Below are 23,209 nucleotides of genomic sequence, written 5' to 3'. Positions count from 1 at the left end.
TATGGCCAGTCCCCATCCAAGAAGAATGTGCAGTAACGTGTAACAATATGGACTACTTTGCGTTAAGAATTTATATTATATATGGTCATTTTCTTTTTACTTCTAAACTAATACTAGTTTGACAAAAATGGTGGGAAAATAGCTTACTCATCGCTAAGTCCTACCAGTACTTAGCATAAAATACCACAAGAGTACTTTAAAGGGAAGTGCTTGTAGTAAAATACTCTTGTGGTATTTTATCCCATAACTTAGAGATAAGTAAGCTATTTTCCCGCCATTTTTGTCATTGTTCATCAACACTCACGTGCTACTACTATAATATTAGTTTATTTGAAGTAATGTTTTTGACGGAAATTTACTATTATACAGGGTGAACCTTAACTAAATCGATAAACTTCGGGAGGTGATTCCCGAGCCCGAAACAAGAAAAAAATTCCTCTAACTTTTCTCCATGGTATATAGTTTTGGAGCTACAAGGTACCGAAAGTGTGGAAAAATGAACTTCCGAGGCCTATATTTCCAAACCTATCCAACGTAGAGAGTGCAGCTTAATATCTCTTTAAAGAAGTCTTATCTGTTCTGAACATATGATTTCCTTTGTGAGAAATTTAAGCAGCACTCTCTACTTTGGATAATTTTGGAAATATAGGCGTCGGAAGTTCATTTTTCCACACTTTCGGCACCTTTTAGCTCGGAAACTATGCGACCTGGTGGAGAAGAGTTAAAGAGGATTTTTTTTTTCTTGTTTGGGTGCCAAGAATCATTTCCTGAAGTTTGTCGGTTTAATTAAGGTTCACCCCTGTATAGTACATTAGGATATTTAAAGCTACTGCACATTTTTCTCAACTGGCCTTCTGGTAGGGTATATTTTAATTAAACATTTTCTTGTGTAAAATGTTTTGAGAACCTACATTTCAGTCATTTTTTTTTTCTTTCCATCTTGTCACTTAAAGAAACTATCACTTCCATATGCATTCTCTAATTATAACCAGTTTTTGTTAAAAACTACGAGGGCTATCCAGAAAGTAGATTACGTTTTCGTCTGTGTCCGCTAGGGGCGGGGCTAGCGCGGCCATCTTGGGGTCAGAGCGTTGCGCAGCTCAGTCGGCATCTAGCCGTGCTAGTGAGAGGTTCGTGCTGTGCTCCGTTAAGATACTGTGACGGTTTGAAATGTCTGCGTTAATTGAAAATCCCGCGAGCTGCGAGGTGCGTGCAGTAATAAGGTTTCTGACAGCAAAAAACTGTAAACCGATAGAAATCTATCGGCAGCTGTGTGAAGTGTATGGGGACAACATTATCACTGAAGGTGGAGTGCGACAGTGGGTCATAAGATTTAAAAATGGCCGAACCAATGTTCACGACGAAGATCGAAGTGGGAGACCCAGCAAAGTGACTGCCGAACTTGTCGAAAAAGTCGATGTTAAAGTCCGTGAAAATCGAAAGTTCACAATAACGGAACTTTCTTTGAGTTTTCCACAAATTTCGCGAAGTTTGTTGCACGAAATCATCAGCGAAAAGCTTGGTTACCACAAGTTTTGTGCAAGATGGATTCCAAAAATCTTGACAGAGGACCACAAAAATCAGCGAATGGCTGCAGCGTTGCACTTTTTGGACGCCTACAATAAGGATGGTGACTCTTTACTCGATCGCATCGTTACTGGTGACGAAACATGGGTGAAACACGTGAACTGTGAAACGAAATTGCAATCAATGCAGTGGGGGCACACATGTTCTCCCCAAAATCCCAAGAAATGCATGCAAACAATGTCGGCAAGGAAGATGATGGCGACTGTTTTTTGGGACAGAAAAGGTGTGATTTTGGTGGACTTCTTGGAAAGAGGCACTACAATAAACGCTCAAAGGTATTGCCAAACTCTGCAAAACCTCAGAAGAGCAATTCAAAACAAGCGCAGAGGAATGTTGAGCTCTAAGATCTTGTTGATTCACGACAACGCCCGGCCCCACACGGCAAATGTCACGCGTGAAGTTCTTGAATCTTTTCAGTGGGAGTTGTTTCCTCATCCGCCGTACAGTCCCGACCTGGCACCGAGCGACTTCCACCTATTCCCAGCAATGAAGAAGTGGCTGGCTATGCAGCGTTTTGATGACGACGAACAGCTGCAAGAAGAGGTAACGAAGTGGTTGAAGTCGCAGGCGGCCGAATTTTTCGACGAAGGAATTTCCAAGCTCGTACATCGCTACGATAAATGCCTTAATTTGAATGGTGACTATGTCGAAAAGTAGTATTTGTGTGTGGCTTTCATCTGTATATAATAAAATTTGTTTCCTATACTTTGTTGATTTTTTATTCCAAAACGTAATCTACTTTCTGGATAGCCCTCGTATATAAAATTGCATCAACTTGTACGTGTAACAATAAATGTCACTCTACTGAATAGACCTGGAAAAAAAGGAAAATAAACCTTGAAAACCTTGATAAAACCTGGAATTTGAAAATGAACATTTAGTAGACACCCTGATAAAGGAGGGCATTAATTTTCTGGATTAGGCAAAAGTTACTTCTGCATCACGAAGTGACTAAAAAAGACAAAATAATCAGTAAGAAAGTCATTAGTCCATTTTTTTTTTTTTTTTTTTTTTTTTTTTTTATCACGCGTGGTAACATCAGCACAATAAGTACAAGGGAGCATATTACGTCTTGATGGTCATTATTCTCTTAACAATATGAATAACAGTAGAAAGGCGTTTGTTACAGTGATTCCACACCACAGAAAATAAATAAATTGTTCATGAACATGTGTGAAACTGAGCGAGTGTGGGATTGCGTCTGATGAGCAATTGTCACTCCGGTTCCGGCAATAATCCACTTTAATGTAAGCGAAATATTGAAGTTTCTTGCACAAATTCTTGCGGGCCAATCTATACAAACTGTGATAGTAAGTACAAACAAAAATAACGAAACAAATCTAACCTAACCAGACCTGACCTAACCCAACTTAACCAAAACTGGCCTTATCTAACCAAAATTAGGCATTTAAAAAAAAAAAGCAACATTTTTTGGTAAGAAATTCTGGCGCCTATCAGACCGACATATCCCGAGATATTATTATGATTTCTTATTATTGTTTATTGCCTAATACAGTGGAAAAATCAGCTGGAGAACTTTCATTTGCGTTGTGAATGGATTAACACATGTTGCGTTTAAGAAGTCGTCGAAAACTAATAGTCATCAAAGTTCATCCACCGATCATTGTTATAAAAAGTCGTCCGACACTAATAGTAAGTAAAGTTCATTCACCGATCATTGTCAAGTGTCAACTTCTGCTTCTTCGACTGAGAATGACACATCTTTTTCTTGTCAATCAGGCAGTATTCATTCTACTTCTTAACCGACTATTAAACGTTACCTATTAGCAGATTCAGTTACTAAAGCTGAGGTGCTGTGGTGTTTACAAATTGTGATGAACCATATGTCTCTCCGAGAAGCTGAGCGTTGTGCATCAACATTTAAATTGATGTTTTCTGACAGTGATATTGCAGAAAAAATGCAATAGCATCGAACTAAAGTGGGGTACACAGTAGTGTTTGGATTAGCACGCTATTTCGAGCGAGAACTTCAGAGGTTATTAAAAGACTGTACCTACATTGTGATCTGTTTCGACGAATCATTGAATAAAGTTTCTCAGAGGCAACAAATGGATTTACATGTACGATTTTGGGATTCAAATAAATCTCTTGTTACAAGATACTTTACATCTGTTTTTCTCGGACACTCAACAGCGTCAGATTTGTTAAAGGTATCAGTGAAAAGGTACTTTCGGATGTTTTAAAGAAACTCATTCAGGATGGGCCAAGTGTCAATTTTAAACTATTGTCAGATTTGCAACTTTGAACAGCAACATACGCCGGAAAGTCCAGTGTTGTTAAGCATTGGTAGTAGCGGTCTTCATGTAGTTAATGGGGCGTTCAAAACCGACATGCAGAAGACAGATTGGGACTTAGTGGGGTTTTTACGTGCTTTGTATTATTTATTCAAAGACTCGCCAGCACGAAGGTCGGACTACACTTATTACACTGAATCTGATATTTTCCCAAAGAAGTTTTATGCTGTTAGATGGGTAGAAAACAGTGACGTTGCATCTTGAGCCTTATTAATGTTGCCTCATTTAAATATATATATATATATATATATCGGGTGTTGCAAAATAAGTGTTACAACTCTTGGGAGGTGACTCCTGCCACTGAGACAAGAAAAAAAGTTCTCTTGAACTTTCGGCTATCGGACATAGTTTCGGATCTACAAGGTGCCGAAAGCGTGGGAAAATGACTTTCGGATGCCAATAGTTCGGAAACTATCCAACGTAAAGAGGGCGGGTAAAAAATTTACTGAAGAAGTCATACCTGCTGTATTGAATTTTGCATGTTTCACAATCCTACCATGCACGCGCAAGGGATTCCCCAAAGGAACGTAGGGAGTCCCGGATAATCTGTCAAATGAAAATTGGTCTAAATGGATATGAATTGGTAGGGTTTCTCTCAAGTAACCATAATTCGTTTGTATTGAGTCGATATCTGGAACAAATACAAAATGGCGGACATATTCATGCCCGTTATGTGTGGTTGCATAATCGCCAGGTACGGATGCTAGCCAACAGTGACGTTCTGAGTATTACGTGTAGAGAATTTGTATTCAAATGCTCTAGAAAGACATCTGGAGTGTCGGTAGAGCACAACAGATGAAGCAGGGTGATTCACATGTGTGGAAACACTTAACGAAAAATGCCCAGAAATGCACTCATACTCAGTAAACGTGAGTTCAAACTATCGGAAATGTAAAGATTAGCGTCAAGAACATGAAAGCCATTGCCGATTCACCAATAATATTCCCTCAATCCGATGCAATATGATGTGCACGGTTGCATACCAATAAGGATGCAACAATTGAGGCCAAGTTGAAATTGTGCAAGGGGACTCAGAAAGAAACTGGGTAAACTAAATGAATAAATGAATGTTATTTTTCTTCTTTTATTTTATTTGTTTATTTATTTATTTATTTATTTTTTTTTTTTTGTCTTCTTTGGAACAAATCCATTCTTCAGAGATAAAAATCTCTCGACGAAATGGATTGTTACATAGTGGGATCGCATGATCGATATTGAAATGTGACCAATGTGTGTGTTGATAGCAACATGTAGCTAATGGACAAATGTCAATATGTCCCACTACTGCTGGGACACCGTCCCACGTGCGAAAAATAGGAAAATAACAACTCGGGTCTTGAATCTGAGGCCGTGAGATCCCAGTAGGTTTGGAAATTGCGACCACGCGAGCGAAAGTGAGCGCTGTAGTCCTGAGGCTTCGAGGGTGTTTGGCAAGCGCTCTTGTACAGCCTCCCGACATGCTTGTGTGTTTCATTTTATTCCTACTGCATAGTTGTAAATAATCAGAGCTTTAAGACATTGCTTCCTATTTCTCATGTCGTTTTATTTTCCATATGTATGGTGTTCCAGCAGTAGTGTTACATGTGCTAAATTGGTTCATTTTCGTCTTTAACTTGACATTGTGTGAAAGATACGAATTTCTGGCGGTATTTTCCTATATTGACGTGAGACATGATACAAAACAAAAGACGTGGGACATGATACAAGTTTGTTATTTTCATGCTCTATCATAATTTGAACCATGGATTAAGATATTTATTTTCATATGTGTCGACTGTGGGACAATGTCCCAAACAAAGAGGAAGATTGATTCAATCTTGTGCTAGTTACGTTCTACCAAAAAGTGCACCAAATGTATTAGCAGAATCTACAACGTTATTTTCCTAGTTTTCGCACTTGGGACGGTGTCATAGCAGTAGTGGGACATGTTGACATTTGTCAATTAGATATATGTTGATATCAACACACACTGGCCAAATTTCAATATTGATCATGCGATCTCACTAGTGACATTGATTTAGTTTACCCAGTTTCCTTCCGAGTCCCCTTGCACAATTTCAATTTGACCTCAGTTGTTGCATCCTTATTGGTATGCAACCGTGCACATCATATTGCATCGGATTGAGGGAATATTATTGGTGAATCGGCAATGGCTTTCATATTCTTGATGCTATTCCTTACATTTCCTCCGCTTTGAACTCACGTTTACTTAGTATGAGTGCATTTCTGGGCATTTTTCGTTAAGTGTTTCCACACATGTGAATCACCCTGCTTCATCTGTTGTGCTCTACCGATACTCCAGATGCCTTTCTAGAGCATTTGAGAACTAATTCTCTACATTAATACTCAGAACGTCACTGTTGGCCAGCATCCGTACCTGGCGATTATGCAACCACACACAACAGGCATGAATATGTCCGCCATTTTGTATTTGTCCCAGATATCAACTCAATACAAACGAATTATTGTTACCTGAGAGAAACCCTACCAATTCATATCCATTTAGACCAATTTTCATTTGGCAGATTATCCGGGACTCCCTACGTTCCTTTGGGGAATCCCTTGCGCGTGCATGGTAGGATTGTGAAACATGCAAAATTCAATATAGCAGGTATGACTTCTTCAGTAAATTTTTTACCCGCCCTCTTTACGTTGGATAGTTTCCGAACTATTGACATACGAAAGTCATTTTCCCACGCTTTCGGCACCTTGTAGATCCGAAACTATGTCCGATAGCCGAAAGTTCAAGAGAACTTTTTTTCTTGTCTCAGTGGCAGGAGTCACTTCCCAAGAGTTGTAATACTTATTTTGCAACACCCGATATATATATATATATATATATATATATATATATATATATAAAATGTATATTGCGTGTGTCAAGAAGGACAACAAAACACCTAACTCGACAACGTTCTCAGTTATAGAGAAAAAATTTGCACGACAAAATGCCAACACCAAAATTAGCATTTTTCTCAGCTATTGCTTCAGTGGTGGAACCATTTCTGACCGAATTTCAAACAAACCAACCCATGGGACCCTTTTTGCATGAAGAGCACACTTCTTTCGTACAAAGATTAATGGAAAAAATAGTGAAGGGTGATGTTCTTAATAAAGCAGGTGCATCTGTTCAAAAAGTAGATATATCAGATCCAAACAATCTTCTTCCTGCTAAAGATGTGGACATAGGCTTTGCAACTAGGGATGCCATGTGTGGAATCAAGGAAATAACGGATCTAGACAAGCTAACACTGCGACGAACGTGCAGAAACGCTATCGCAGCGGTGATTAGTAAAATAATGGATAGGTCACCATAGAAATACAAACTTACTCGAGTTGTTTCGTGTCTCGACCCTATGCTTATTGGTTACAACCTGACACTAGTGGAGAAGCGTTTGACATTATCTTTGGAGGAGATGATAGCTAAACGATGGTTTACGGGAAGCAAAGCAGATAAAATTATGGGACAATATTGGAAGGTATTGTCGTCACCTGAATCTATTCATCAGTGCAAAACGTTTAAAAGAAAGGAGAAGCGTCTGGATGCATTTTATGTTGAACTTCTTAGCGTATTCAGTGAGGACAGTGTACGAGAACTCAATGATTTTATGCAATGTATTTTGATACAGTTACACGGAAATGCATCAGTAGAGAGAGGATTTTGTGTAAATTCTGAATGCATTTTTGAGAATCAAACAGGAGAGCTTTGTTGCCATGAGACAAGTGTATGATGGTATGAGTGCATTAGGCGGATTGGAGTCAGTTAAAATCAACAAAGATATGATACATGCGGCCAGAAATGCACATGCTCGGTATACTGGACATTTGAAGAAAAAGGCGAAGGATTTGAGTGAAAAGAAAAAGATGGAAAGAGAGAGAAAACGTGTAACGCGAGAAAGACTGGAATTGGAAGCTAAAAAAGCAAAGGCAATTGCTGAGGGGGGGAAAAAAGCTGCTTTTCTGGAAGAAAAGATCAATGCACTTATCGGGAAGTAATGAAAACAGGCAAGAAAATATAATTTCTTTCGATAGTATAATTTTACGTTGTTCGAGTGGGAACTAAATAATAATCCTTCCGTCTCTTTCGCAAAATATTCGTCTTTTACTGCCCGTTATAATCGGGAATTTATCTAGTAGAGGCGGGAAAACCGGAAATTAACCGGGAATTTCAAAACGCTTTGAGAGTGGACACCCTGATATGACTGTCATATTAAAGTGCAGGCTACGAAACCTCTGACTCGACAAAGTTTGGTATTGTTCCCTCCCCTCTAAGCAGCTTGCCCCTTTCACAGTGTTGTCGGATCTCACTTTCACCCACACAAGCAAACATGACACATCTCGTACATAGCTCGATTGACCTCGTGAACGCACACAATGATGAGTAGAGAAAGTGGAACAGGCCTTCAATCAACCAGAGCCTCTCATTGTGGTTCGATTTTGCAACATAGGGATCAGCTACAGTTGAAAAGATAAGCCTTGCAGAAGTATTATCAGCATTTACATTAAAAGAATGTAAAATCACAGTAGTAAGACACGGTAATTTTCTGTTTTAATTTCTAGCGAACTGAAGAGCGTGTCTTGCCATTTTAATACGGTAGTGTTGCCACTTTCCAACCCTGCTTTCAATTTGTGATTCTAGATCTAATTCAGAAACATATTTTTAAAAACGTTCCCTGATGGCTACATGGTTAGCATACAAACGGCGTCGGAGGTCCAGATTCGGTTCCTAGAGATCTCACATGATTCTAAATCTTACATTCAGTTGTAGCTAAACCTAACGTTTCAGTGGCGCTAAGGGACGTTGAATTGAAACAAATAAATATATCTTTTTAAAAAATAAGAGCTCTGTTTCTGCCAAAGACGGTGCCGATATCAATTACACATTATTAATAATTAAAAAAACTAAACTTCAATATTTTCAGGATGTTGCTTGGTTAGATTTCAGTTTAGTGATCCTTACAGCACAAGGCTATAAGCCTACGATACATAGACCGATAACTTAGCATGCGATCCAAACCAGGTAAGCTCCACAGAGAATCGAACCCTGGTCGCTCGCACTAGAGGTCATACGCTAACCATATAGCCATGAGTGAACTAGTTTAAAAGATTATTATTTATAATAATAATAATATAAATAATGGTTGCTTTTTCATTGCTAGCTTATATCAGAGAGGAATTTATATGCTGTTTCGAGGCTATACTTTGAACTAAAGAACAAAAAATTAAATAACACTTTTAAATGTCATTTCAACAAGCAGCGCAATAAGTGCACAATGAAACCTGCACAATGTTACCTCAATAAATCCTAAACTTCAGCCACCCTTTTCCATCAAGGTTGTTCGTTCGTTTTTAGTTTAACGTCCCACGAATATGCTCCGAGGGTAAGCGAGACGGTGATGATGACAGTAAACTAAATGGTGGAATGAAGAAAGTGGAACACCGAACGAAACGGTAATACTCCGAGAAAATACCCACACACAGCGTTTGGGTCCAAGACAAAACCCATTTGGTGCGAACCAGGGACCCAACCGCACAAAAGGTGAACGCTCTACTACTGAGCCACAGTGGCGCGTTCTTGAAGATTTATTATGAGTATATAAGAAGACTAAAGAGACTCATTTGTCAATTACTTTCACATATGAAATACATGTCACTTTCATATAATTTCATACTACAGTGCCATAATTTTGGTTTTAATATTTCATACTTTATTTCCTATTCTATGAAAACTTTTTTTTTTAATTCATCAATCATTGGAAAATTACTTCATAATCATATCAAACTGGTAAGAAAAGGTAATGATGGAAACACTATTTCAGGCAAGGACGTGAGTTTTCTTCTGCTTGGTTAGAACGGACCAAGAGTCTTGGTGTATACGTTAACCCGCCGTATAGAATGTAAATTGCTGTCCAACCTGTATCCATATATATATATATTGAACAAATTCCCAGATACAGCATAACTTTGCCATTTTACACAGGAAAATGTTAACAAAAGAAAGAAAAAAGAAAACAAGACAACAATAACAACAACAACATAGAACAGTATCAAAAAAGAGTGTAAAAGTAATATTATTCCGTTAAAACTCGTTTAATTGCTTTTTCAAACACCGGGTAGCTTGAAAAAATGTTCACATCAGTTGTTACTTGATTATAACAGTTTGGTATTCTGTAAAAAAGAGACCTCTGTATAATTGCCAACCTAGGACGGGCAAGATGGAATAGATGGGTATTCCGGGTGATGCGGGAAGGGACACGTAAGGATAGTTCCCGAAGTAATATTTCCGATCTTAAGTTTCCATTAACTATTTTATGAAGATATTTCAGGTCATATATATATACAGAGAGAGAGAGAGGGTGAGGGTGGTAGGCAATTTCCCCGAAAAACTTGAAGAGATGATTCCATATTAAGTATAAAAAAATTTCTAATAGATATTGGTCTTAAAAAAAAAAAAAAAACGAAAATGCGAAAAATCACGTTTTAAAATACCCTAGCTTGAAAACTGTAGGGCCAACCGCAAGCGGTTACAAAGAATTTCACAAGAACCAATACGCGGCGCTCTTATCTAAATATCCATGTTTTACAATCCTCCGGTACTGGCGAAACGCATACTTAAGTAATACTTAGAATATATCCTAATTTCTACTATATAATTCGGCGCTAGTACCAGAAGATTCTTGTAATAATAAACAACAAAAACACGTTTGTGTTCAGCAACCATTTTGAGATAAGTAAATTGAAATAATATAGTTTAAGTTGCAAATAAATCGTCACAACACAGGGTGTTTCGAAATAAATATCGCGGTTTTAAGGCTTTGCAGTATATATTACATTTAACGTATAATTATGAATAATACATTAAATGAAAGAGCAACTCAAACAGTTTATGCTACAAATGTTCAGTATGAGCACTATTCGTCACATGGCACGCATCGAGTCGATAAGCGATTTTTTTTCCAAACCTTGATCAGTGTGTTTGGAGTAATTGTTGCAACAACTTTTTTAGCTGATAGCGGAGGCGCACATACACAATCCTTTATGAATCCCCAAAGATAAAAATCGCATGGCGTTAGATCTGGTGAACGTGGAGGCCATGTGAAACAAGCTTTGTCATTCGGCCCCTTGCGATCATGCCAGGGGTCGGGTAGAATGTCGTTTAACCAATCTCTTCTAACGGCAGACAGAGGAAATAATGCATGCGCATGCGTGTGTACAAAACTGTTTGAGTTGTTCTTTCATTTGATTTATTATTTATAATTGTAACTTAATCGTAATAAATACTACAAAGCCTAAAAACCCCGATATTCATTTAGAAATACTCTGTGTATGAATGTAGAAAAATACGTAAATATTAATGTTTAAAAATTATTGAAATGAAAGTAGTTACAGCCCTTGTCCGATTGTGAAATGTAATTAAATTGAAACTGTGCAGCTCGGAAACATCATCATCATCATCATCATAGGTATTCTGCCTTTATTGGCAAGTCACTTGCCGCAGCTGAGAAGCTTCCATGCTCCACGGTCCTCCGCTAACTTCTTCGTCTTCGCGTATGATCTTTCTGTTTTAATATCATCCATTAATTGTAGTCTCCTTCGCCCCCTCCCTCTCTTTCCCGACACCATTCCCTCTAGGACGTCCCTCATGATACAATCTCTTCTTAGGCAATGTCCCAACCAGTTTCTCTTCCTTTTCCTAATAATATCTAAAAGTGTTCTTTTCTCACCCATCATTTCTAACACACTCTCATTCGTTTTACGCTCGACCCAACTAATTCTTTCCATTCTTCTCCACACCCACATTTTGAAGGCTTCCAGTCGTTTTTCTTCACCTTTACGTAATGTCCACGTTTCCGCCCCATATAGTACAACACTTGGAAACAAGTTGTAATTAAATGTTCACAGTAGTTTTAAATTGACAAATTGCATGCTGGCGACATCTGTTAGCGTGACTGTATACTATTAGGCAGTGCTTTTTTTCTCTAAAATATAGTTCAGGACTATGGTCAGCTTAACTTTACAGCTACTTTAACCTAACTTAGTCCTTGCACTTGTAAATAGTTTCTACAAGGGCGCATAACCAATTATAAAACGGTTACTATACAGAATTAAAAACAAGCGAATGTGCCAGACCCGATAATTAGGATTCAGATTATACGTGAAGAATTTCCATGTATAAACTCTCGAGTTGTATTTAGAAGTGATTTTGACATAGGTATATCCGTATATATTAACTATATATATTTGGTCTAGGAATTAATTCGTGCGGGTGGACAAGAGATGGCGCAACGAACGGAGCGTCCCACAGTTCCGTGTATCCACACATGTGTTGCAAACCCCTGTCATCGCGTATCGTTCGTAGTATAGGGCAGTGGATTAAAGCGTCAACAACACCAGTTTGTAGTTAAGTGAACATGGCGCAATTTGTGCCTGATAAAGTGTTTTTGCGGGGTGTCCTGCTGCATTACTTTAACATGCAGAAAAGTGCGACTGAAAGTCATCGTATTTTGGTGGAAGTGTATGGTGACCATGCTCTAGCTGAGCGAACGTGTCAGAAGTGGTTTAGAAGTGGTGATTTCGGCTTGGCAGACCAAGAGCGAGCTGGACAGCCAAAAAAATTTCAAGACGAAGAATTGACAGCATTGCTCGAGCAGGATTCGTGTCAAACGCAGGAACAACTTGCAGCAGCATTAGGCGTTGATCAAACAACAGTCTCCAAACGCTTGAAAGTCATGGGAATGATTCAAAAGATGTCACATTGGGTTCCACATGAATTGAAAGACAGAGACGTTGAAAGACGAAAAACCATTTGCGAATTGCTGCTTCAACGACAGAGCAGAAAGGGGTTTCTGCATCGAATTATTACGGGTGATGAGAAGTGGATCCATTACGAGAACCCTAAACGAAAAAAGGCCTGGGTGAAACCAGGTGAACCAGGTCCATCACAACCAAAACGAGATATTCACTGTGCAAAGGTTATGCAGTGCATATGGTGGGATATGAAAGGTGTGGTGTACTATGAGCTGCTGCAACCGGGTGAAACTATGAATGGAGAACGTTATCGACGACAATTAATGCGTTTGAAGCAAGCTCTGGCCAGAACACGACCAGAATGGGAGAACAGACATGATAAACTTATTGTTCAACATGATAACGCTCGCCCACATGTCGCAAAACCGGTCAAAACCTATTTAGAAAATGTCGGATGGGAAGTTTTACCCCACCCGCCGTATTCACCAGACGTTGCTCCTTCGGACTACTACTTGTTCGATTGCATGAACAACGATTTGATTGGACAGCGGTTTACTTCTTCAGAAGATATCGAAACATGGGTCTCTGACTGGATCGCTTCCAAGGATGAGGACTTCTTTCGCCACGGAATCCGTACATTGCCTGACAGATGGGCGAAAGTGGTGGCTAGCGATGGACAAGGTATTTATGTATTAAGGTATTTAAGGTATTTATGTATTTTGTGTTTGTACTACAGCTTCAATGTGTGCGTACCAACCGCACGAATTAATTCCTAGACCAAATATAAAACTACTTTAAGTCACTGACGTAAAATAAAGTCTACTACCAGTTGACGTGAAAAGTTGAAATGTGGCACGATTGTAGTTTTTCGGAACTAACCCACAAGAACATTGCCAAAAGTGAATATTTTTAATTTTTAGGTGGTCAAAAGGGGGGGATGAAGGAATTTCCAATGTTATTTAAATGAGCCTCTTTTTTTTTTCCTATAATCTCATATTTTAGGTACTTGAAATTGGAATAACAACTTGAAATTCGGTATGTTTGTACATTATTGTTAGCGTTACCTAACTAAGTTAATTTTTTTCAACTTTAGAGTAATCTTATGGAGAACTGAAAAATCTTTCCAATGTTACTTTATATGGGATACATTCTACACCCCAAAATTATTGGCCGCTTCCTGGAGGGCTATAATGATTAAATTTGGCATGATTGTAGCTTTTCAGGACTAATCCAGTAAAATTGCCAAAAGTGAATATTCTCATTTTATATGTGGGTCTAAGAGCGGATGTAGAAATTTCCCATGTTATTTAAATAGGCGTTTTCTTGGAATACAAAATATTATCTTTTAGGTAGTTAAAATAGGAAAAGAAACATGAAACTTGTTAGAATTGTAGGTTTAAGAGATACAAGGCCGTAGGCCAAGTAAACTCAGGAATCTAGGGGGTGAAACTTGCAGTTGGCCAAATTCAGGGAATATTAAGAGCAAATGCACGAAATTCACTCTTGATACAATTCTGATACCTAAGAGATGCGAGGCGGTAGGCCGAGCAAACGGGGAGATCTTGGGGGGCCGGGCCCCCAGCTGGCCAAAGGCTAATTTTATTCCTAAATCTGCAGATTCCATAATTCGAGTTAGGTATTGTTTATGAAGTATTTGTGAAAGTTTCTGTAACTGTTTGATAATATGAATCTTTTTCCTTTCGTAGATATATGGGCTCCCCAGCAAGACGACGTCCCGATCTAATCCATTGGAACAAGAAAGGGATGATGCGTGTTTTAGACCTCCTGCAAGAACAGACGTGGATGTTCGCACCAGATGAAGATATTCGTAACTATCTGACACCGTCAGCGTTGGAAGAGTACGACAAGAACGAATCTAGTTATTCAGAAATTCAAGATTTGAACTGATGGAAGTGGTGTGTTGTATACTTGTATGATAGGGACTGCCAAAGAGACGTGTGTGTATATCGTATACGTATATTTATTTTAATTGTTCCAGTTTCTTATATATCCTGGAGTATGTGGCCATACTTTAAAAAAAAAAAAAAACACACACACACACACATACATACATATACACATCATTATTTTCTGGAAGAATTGATAACTTGCATCATCTAGATATTTAATAATTAAAATATCACTGTTTAAATTAATGCAAAAGAAAAGCTTAAAAGATATTTTCTGCACTTCTTTTCATCACGTGACAATATTTCTTTGTGTTTTATAAGCGAAAAAAGAAGCTAATTATTATATACTACAATAGTATTATTTCAAATTAGTGTGTGGTATGTTTTATTATCAATGTATTTGTATTATGTTTTGAATGTAAAACTGATATAAATTAGTGATCCCCTAATGGTGTCCAAACGTGAATAGTATTCTAGAAAATTTGAGTTTCTATAAATGAAATACACAAGCCGTTCGTCGTAAATTATGTCCTACGGTTTTACATGTAGCTCAAACTATCGGTTAGAATATGTGAATAACACATAAGAAATTATGAAATCGCTATGGTTGACTAAGAAGAATGTATATGTTTTTCACGTAGACTTATAATCCAGTAGAGTATGGTTCGTTTTTCTCCCCTTCAATGTTTGTTTGTCTTTGAACCAAATTTAATCATATTCTGTATCTGTCGAGAAAAATTCTGTGGATGCTCTCCTAGTTACTACTTTGAGTGTATAGTAACAATCTGTTTTTATATGAAAATCCTCAAGTATTTTAAGTTTTAACTGCATTTTGGTGCTCTTTCTGTGGGTCTGCTGCTTTTCTGTAGTAAGTTCGCCCCCATCAGAATGTGATATGTAAATACATCTTTTTATACATTTTTTTTTCAAAAAAGAAGAAGAAGAAAGTTTTATGTATCAATGTGAATAAATAAGATACCTATATTTTTCTTGCCAAAAGAATTTTTAATTCATAGAGATGTAAGTTACAAGTTGTTTTAATTAGTGTTATATTGCTTTTAAACCAGTTTCAGGCAGTGATGATTCCTTTTAAACTGTGCTATGCTTAAGTATGAGAATCTCATAGAACAACCATGTCCGTCTTTCTGTTGATAAGTAACAAAGCATACACATTAAGAGACACCAAGAAATTGTTTCTAACATGGATCCCGCTTCTGAAGAATGGGATACATTCCGTTCTTATTCCTTTATTAGCAGAATGTCCGTTTTTCGCACGGAGACGTTGCATTTCAGACATAAAGGGCACCATAACTGTCACCAATCAACTTAGGGACCCACAAACTATGAATTCGACACTAATGTCGGTCATTTTCAATTTTTTTTTTACATATCACCTTTCCCCCCTTAGAAGTACTAATGGAGGCTAAATTTGAATTTCAACGGCATCGGAGGTGTCATTATTCATCTCAGTGACCTCAAAAACTATGAAATCGACACTAATATTGGTCATTTTCGATCATTTTTATATGTCTCCCCCTCCCCTTCCCCTATGTTGCACCGTCAAAGTGAAATGATAAAAATCATCCCAGGCCAAGCCTCACCTATGTTGAAAATTTGATCGAGAACAATCGGGTGGTTCCAAAGTTATTAAAACATACATAGTAACTTTCATTTTTATATATAGATTCTGCTCGAGATGGCTCACTTCTGGTGTGAAGGGCCCCTGGTTCGACACAGCCCGCTACAGTTGGACGTGTGGTATACAAACACCGTGTGTGTTTTTTTCCTCGGAGTTCTTCCGTTTCCTCCCACTTTGTTCATTTGTCCATTATCATTAATTCATTCCACGGATTTTGTCTTCCAACAAGACGGGGCACTCCTCACTGGATTGTTCATGTTAGTGAGGATGACAGTTTTCTTCCCTTGGGCTCTTAGATCACCTGATTTAACGGCTTGTGACTTCTTCCTTTGGGGATACATTAAGGACCTTGTTCACGTACTCCTACTACCACAATCCTTAGTCGACCTAATTATAGGATGACACTACAAAATGTGTGGAACGATGTCGACTACTGTCTGGACATGTGTCGTGTGACCAAAGGAGCACACACATATTATATGTCTATATCTATTTATAGATAGATAGATATGAAGACTCCAAAAATATGGGCCAATTTGTAATTGAATATAAAACATGATGAACCTCGCAGTAAGTGTATTCATGCAGAAAACAAATACAGGCCCATCTTCATTTTATTGGGTTTCACCAATAAAACAGGAAACCAAATTTCCGATTTTGGGCGCAGAAATCAACAATTTAGTTCATCCGAGCCTAAAAGAAGGTGCTTACACAAGTTATCACTGGCGTTGCTTCGTTTATCTGAGTTCTGCAACTTTATCGAAGTGTTGGTTGAAAAATGTTAGGAAGACAGTGGGTGAATAGTCCTTATATATTCTGTTACGTAAGTAGTATTTACGTGATAAAGACAAGACGCCGACAAATATCGGTATATGTTCAGGAAACCATGTTTTTTAATCTATGTTGACACGAAGTTGGGAGATCAGAATAAGACATTTGCTCCAAGCAATTAAGGAAGTGGAGCAAAGGTAAAATGAAGTGTTTGAATTTCGTTATTCCCATGGTATGAGTTAAGCAGAAAAACTAAGTGAATAGCTGTTACTCCAGTATGACGAAAGTAACAGGCTTCAACAAAATTAACATGTATCCGAGTTCAGAATCGGGGTCTCAGTGGCAGAGCGTTCACCTCTGTTGCATGGGGTCCCTGATTCGATCCCAGCTCGCGCCAAGTGAACTTTGTGGTGGACAAACACCGTGTACGTGGGTCTCCTAGGGGTTCTTCCGTTTCCTCCTCCTCCTCATTCCACCATTTCATTCATTTCTCATCATTATCGTCTCCTTTAGCCTACCCAGCATAAACGTGGGACGTAAAACTCAAAGATTGCATTTCATTTTCCGAGTTTAGAATCAGTGATTAGTTTTATCCGCCTTGGTCCAGACTCCGAATCTCCTTTTCAGCAACACCAATGGATACATTTGAAGCCTATGAATTGGAGGTAAGTAATAAAAGTAGTGATAGCAACTCAAAACCTCTCTTTCAAACAGTACTTAATTTGGTGAATGATTTGAAACTCTCGAAACACGCAGAACAATTCCTAGGATCACATCTCAGTAAAACTAACTTGCTTGCTCCCGATATAGTTGATTTCTTCTACACATGGGCAGTTCGGTAAATTCTTTGAACTTCCCCTGCTGGATTTTACAACAGTATCTCTTCCTCCCCCTATCGCTCTTTTGACCGCATTTGCAGGGTTGCAATGTCGCAGCACCCACTGGGTGTCTCTGTCTCTCACATACTATCGCTAATGTGAAACAGATGTCACGGCTCCACATTTTGCTACAATCGCGTATTTTATATATATATATATAAGCATGGGAGGCAGTTCCCCCCCCCCCACTTTTTTGAAGTAACCCGTTAATGTATATAGTTTCATTTGGAAATGTGAAGTTTTTGTGTGTATTACTGTTTCATAGAAAAAAATGGTACCATATAATATTTGCCGTTGCATGAGTACATACTGGTTGTCTTCCCGTGGAGTTAAGAAAGCTACAGAAATTGCGTTTTAATTGTCACGCAAAATAACCCAAAAATTAACCTATTGGAGCATAACAATTCCAGCATACTTTCACTTCTTCTTACAAGGGGTTGATATGTAAGTCAGCCGCTTTGAAACTAATTGAGAGAACGTTTCGAAGAAAGAAAAAAAAAAGTATTTCACAAGTTATTCTTTAATTGCACAAAAATTAACAGTTCCTAAAATATCTTTTCTTCTATCTAGTAATAAAGAATATTGATTAAAAAGAGAGTAATAAGAAACAACTTCTATCTTTTTCATTGTTTTGCACTGTAATATACGTTGAAGTGATGTGTTTAGGGGTGTGGGAGCACGGGCGTCTCTGGAGGGGGGACGCGTCCCCCCAAATATTTTGAAGTACAAAATATTCAATATTTTATTCTAATTTAATTTATTTACTAACGACAGAATATCACAAATAATAATATTTATATTTATTTGGAATATTCAGGCTGTGAAACGATTGTAATCGAGTTCTTGATATACCTTAGGGGGTCCGTGAAGGTAAGCAGAAGGATAACAAATAGAATCGAAGTTAATAAACAGGTTGACCTAGGTAGTACCATTTAAATCACTTTCTTTGATATCCCCTCAAATTTTACATGTCAGAGACGCCAGTGTGTGCGAATGTATACACAATTAAATTTAGTGAACTCAACATAACTAGGTTTTGGGATTGTTTTGCATAACTGGAATGTGGAGTGATTATAAGTATTGTTGTGTTTTGATGTGTTCCAAAAAAGGGAAAACTGCGTCTAATGCGAACGAACATGTTTCGGGAAGCTGCAAAAGCAAATATTGCTTTAAAGTCGTAGCATATGCTTGTCGTATTTACTGTCTTTCATTTTCTAAGAGTAACAACATACATTTAAGAGCATGTATGGAATTAAAAATATGAGTTGTTCATTAATCCCCAGTTTCAATATAACGTCTATAAAACAAGCCTCATTATTCATTAGTATGATTAATAATATCCTTTCTATTTATTTGTTTTGCAAATTTGTTATTAAATAATCTAATCACACAATTTTCCAGACAGAATTTTAAGATGTTCAAGAGCAAGGAATCAAATCTTTCTTACATCTTCGTTGTTTAAGAGTACAAAGGGTTAGTACCTACTTGCGTTACTCTTATCAATTTACTTAATAAAATATGAAATACGATATACGGTATTTTAACAGAAAAAGATACTATCCTATTGGTTATACAACCTTTCGTCAATGTGTTAGAAACAACCAGAGAAACTAAGATTGAAATACAAGTACTCAGATCATGTCTTGCCCCCCCCCCCCCCACACACACACTTTTAACGTCCAATCGCCGCCACTGTATATAAGAAAACTATATGTTAAACAGCAATCTTCTAATTATTGACTGAAAAGACAGCGTTTGGATCTGTGGCAACTAAGTACTCCACGTGGACTTGACGAGCGGCTGTCAAATGCTGGAAATGAGGGTTCTGGTTGGCCATTTTGTTATCGGGGGTGCTTTCCACAAGTTCCCGTGGACGATGGCTTATTTATGACACTAGCGACCACACGTAGAAGGCGGCATCCTTTATACATGAAACTGCACATGTATAGAAGGGATCAACTTTACATCGTATTCATCATCCTGGGTATTCTGCCTTTATTGGCAGGTCACTTGCCGCAGCTGAGAAGCTTCCATGCTCCACGGTCCTCCGCTAACTTCTTCGTCTTCGCGTATGATCTTTCTGTTTTAATATCATCCATTAATTGTAGTCTCCTTCGCCCCCTCCCTCTCTTTCCCGCCACCATACCCTCTAGGACGTCCCTCATGATACAATCTCTTCTTAGGCAATATCCCAACCAGTTCCTCTTCCTCTTCCTAATAATATCTAAAGTGTTCTTTTCTCACCCACCATTTCTAGCACACTCTCATTCGTTTTCCGCTCGATCCAACTAATTCTTTCCATTCTTCTCCACACCCACATTTCGAAGGCTTCCAGTCGATTTTCGTCACCTTTACGTAATGTCCACGTTTCCGCCCCATACAGTAAAACACTCCACACGAAGCATTTTATGAGTCTTTTTTCTCAGCTCTTTGTTCAAGGTCCCATCGCATTCAATGTACACTCATGTCCAAAATTATTGTCGCATATCTATAACTTTCTTCTTGTAAGAATATAATTTGAAAATGATTTTGCAGAGTACTTTTAATACTGATACTATGTGTATAATCGGGAAATGTATATTTGTGGTAAATTTCATGGGAAAAGAATTATAAATACGAAAATTAGAGTGAGTAAAACAAAATGTTGCTAAATGGACAAGAAAATTTTATTTTCGTTTTATTGTTCTTATTTGCTGCTCTTTTGACATGAAATTTTCCACATACATGTCTTTGCTGATTATACACATACTAATATTATGAGAAATACCGGGTGAATTCGTTATTGAATTATATTCTTACAACAATATATTTATAGACATGCGACAATAATTTTGGACATGAGTGTACATAAATTGTGATGAAGACTGCAGGGGCTTGTTTGTATTCTGCAAAGACTTCCGGACTATTGAGAAAATCGGAGTTTAAACATATGACAGTAAGGAATGGATATTATTTATAGAGTTGTCGAAGAGGAGTTTGAAGACCTTATTACTACTACATATTTGAGGACACGGTGCCTCAGATTTAAAACACTTACATCTATCTAGTGCGTGGTGTCTCTGGTTCTCGCCCCGGCCAAGTAAGTTTCTGTTGTATAATATCGTATCCATGTTTTTTTTCTGGATACTCCCCCTTTCCTCCCACATTTTCATTCCAATAATTCTTGCATCACTCACTTGCCTTCTGAAATGTATTTTATACACAATTCCAGTTGTATATTTTCCAATTCGCAATTTTGGATGCAATTAAATCTCATAACTTCAAGAATCGCGAAATTAAAGTTTTAATGTACAAAAATGAAGTTTATAAGAGTTCAAAAACAAACACAAAAGCACATTTAATTTAAGAGAAAAACAAGACAAAACTATATTTGGATTATAGTTATATCAATGTGTTTTCATTTTACATATATATGTTTGAGTAAATTTATTTACTATACATATTCATTTATTTTAACATACAAAGCAATAAGATACATACAAATATTCTCTGATAATGAGAACAAGTCAAAAACCAGACACCATTTAATTTGTGATAATTCATTCAATCTTCGTCGCTGTCTTTGTTGATTGGAATATTTTCAACTTTAGAGCTTGTTTTAAATAAATTACTGACGAAAGAGAAAAAAATTGTGAACTCTGGCAAAGAAACGTTCGAAGTTCTGACCTTGAAAGTCTTACAAATTCCCCCCCTCCACCAAAAAAAAAACTGTAAAAGACTTTTTTGTTTTAATTTTTTTTACAATGTTGCCATCAATTTCAGACCCCGAAAAAAAATTTGTACCAAAAGGTGTTACAATATTTTGAACAAAAAATCAGCGATGTCCCCCCCCCAATTTTTAATACTTTTTTTGAAATTTTCTACTCGCAGAAAAAAAAATACGCATCGATTTTTTGAAAAAAAAAAAGATTCACATTTACACCTATATATTATCTACAATCTGGGAAACTTTCAAATTATTTGGACCACCTTCACCAGAATTATAAAAATTCTAAAGTTTCAGCATATATATATGATAATTCGGTAAGAAGTGGGGTGGAAGTATGGGTCGAAACTTTTTTGGGATGGTTTTAGGTTAAAAGTAACATTTTGGGTTAATAACGATCCAATTTGTATCAAGGGCCGATTTCACTATCTTACTAAGAAGTCCCTTTCCGAGATTATTTTCCCGAATTTATGGATCGAGACACCGTTGCTATCGTGGCAGCTTCCTGATTCCTTTGAGGTAGAAAGAACTTGGTTGTTGTTGTAGCCACTGGAGGACATCATTCCGCAGTACTTCATCTGTCGTGAATTTCTTCCCTCCCAGATGGTCTTCAAACAAATGATAATCACTGCGGGATTGCAACAATTCATCACCTTCGACTCGAAACCGATTCAGAAGCTGTTCACAGACCGTCATGCTTGTCCAGTTCTGATTAAATGTCAGCTGGCGGGGAACCCACCTTGCACAGATTTTGCGGAAGTGTAAGTGGTCGTGGTTGATTGTCTCAGCACTCCCGACAGTGATATTCGCCTCGGCAGCAATATCCCGCACTGTTACTCGCCGGTTCTCAAGAATCATTTGCTCAACACGTGCGATATTCACTGGTGTGACTGCAGTCGGGCGAAAGTGTCCATGCGCTTTATTTGTCACCAGCTCCCGTCCTTCGCGAAACTGTTCACACCATTCGCACACTCTTGTCCGTGACATCGTTTCTTCACCATACTGTGCTTGCAATCTTCTGAAAATCTCAGCTGGTTTAACTTTCTCCTTCACAAGAAATTTGATTACACACTGCTTCCTGCCATGTTCGCTGCAACTGCTGCGCATGAGCCAAATACGTTATGCCGGGCGCTAGTTACTCGAGAAGGAATACATTACGTCCAGGGGCGGATCCAGGACCGACTTCTGGGGGGGGGGCGGTGGGTTGTCATAATGCAATTTTTAAGGGCTCCAAACTCTGGGATAGATTTTATTTATATATATAAAGTGAGAAAGTTTCCTCTTCTGGGGGGGGCGATCGCCCCCCCCCCTGGATCCGCCCCTGATTACGTCACCAGCAAGTTTCATCATGATCCGGTTATTTCTTGATTATTTACGTACGAAAATCCCGGTCAACGTTGAATGACCCTTGTAAATGCATTGCTTCGAAGGGGGAAGTCCGGACCCCTTCTTGGCTACGTGCCTGTCAGACTAGACATTTAGGGAAGAAATGAAATGCAGTACATATGGAGTAGAGACAGTGTGCAATTATTCTAATTTAAAATGGTACAGATTGCGCCACATGGGAAAAGGAGAAAACGAAAAGAGAAAAAGATTCTCTTTGGAGTATGTTCAGACAGCCACACAAACTTGGTCCTCCTGCCAAAAGAACACCG

The 23,209-nt window shown here is 38.0% G+C and overlaps 1 protein-coding gene across 2 annotated transcripts in view; it reads left to right on the top strand.

Annotated features, from left to right (window-relative positions):
• Positions 1–15,575, top strand: part of LOC145669565 (maternal effect protein oskar-like) — a 142,065-nt gene extending 126,490 nt beyond the window's left edge. For both annotated transcript variants that reach the window (XM_081737776.1, XM_081737777.1), the window contains exon 6: positions 14,357–15,575. In XM_081737776.1, coding sequence (XP_081593902.1) covers positions 14,357–14,558 — 202 coding nt within the window. In that variant the 3' untranslated portion in view covers positions 14,559–15,575. The remainder of the gene's footprint in view (positions 1–14,356) is intronic.
• The last annotated feature ends 7,634 nt before the right edge of the window (positions 15,576–23,209 follow it).

This window comes from Thermobia domestica, chromosome 14 (assembly GCF_964235325.1).
Source record: "Thermobia domestica chromosome 14, izTheDome1.hap1.1, whole genome shotgun sequence".
Classification (NCBI taxonomy): Eukaryota; Metazoa; Arthropoda; class Insecta; order Zygentoma; family Lepismatidae; genus Thermobia; species Thermobia domestica.
This window is presented reverse-complemented; position numbering and strand designations above follow the sequence as displayed.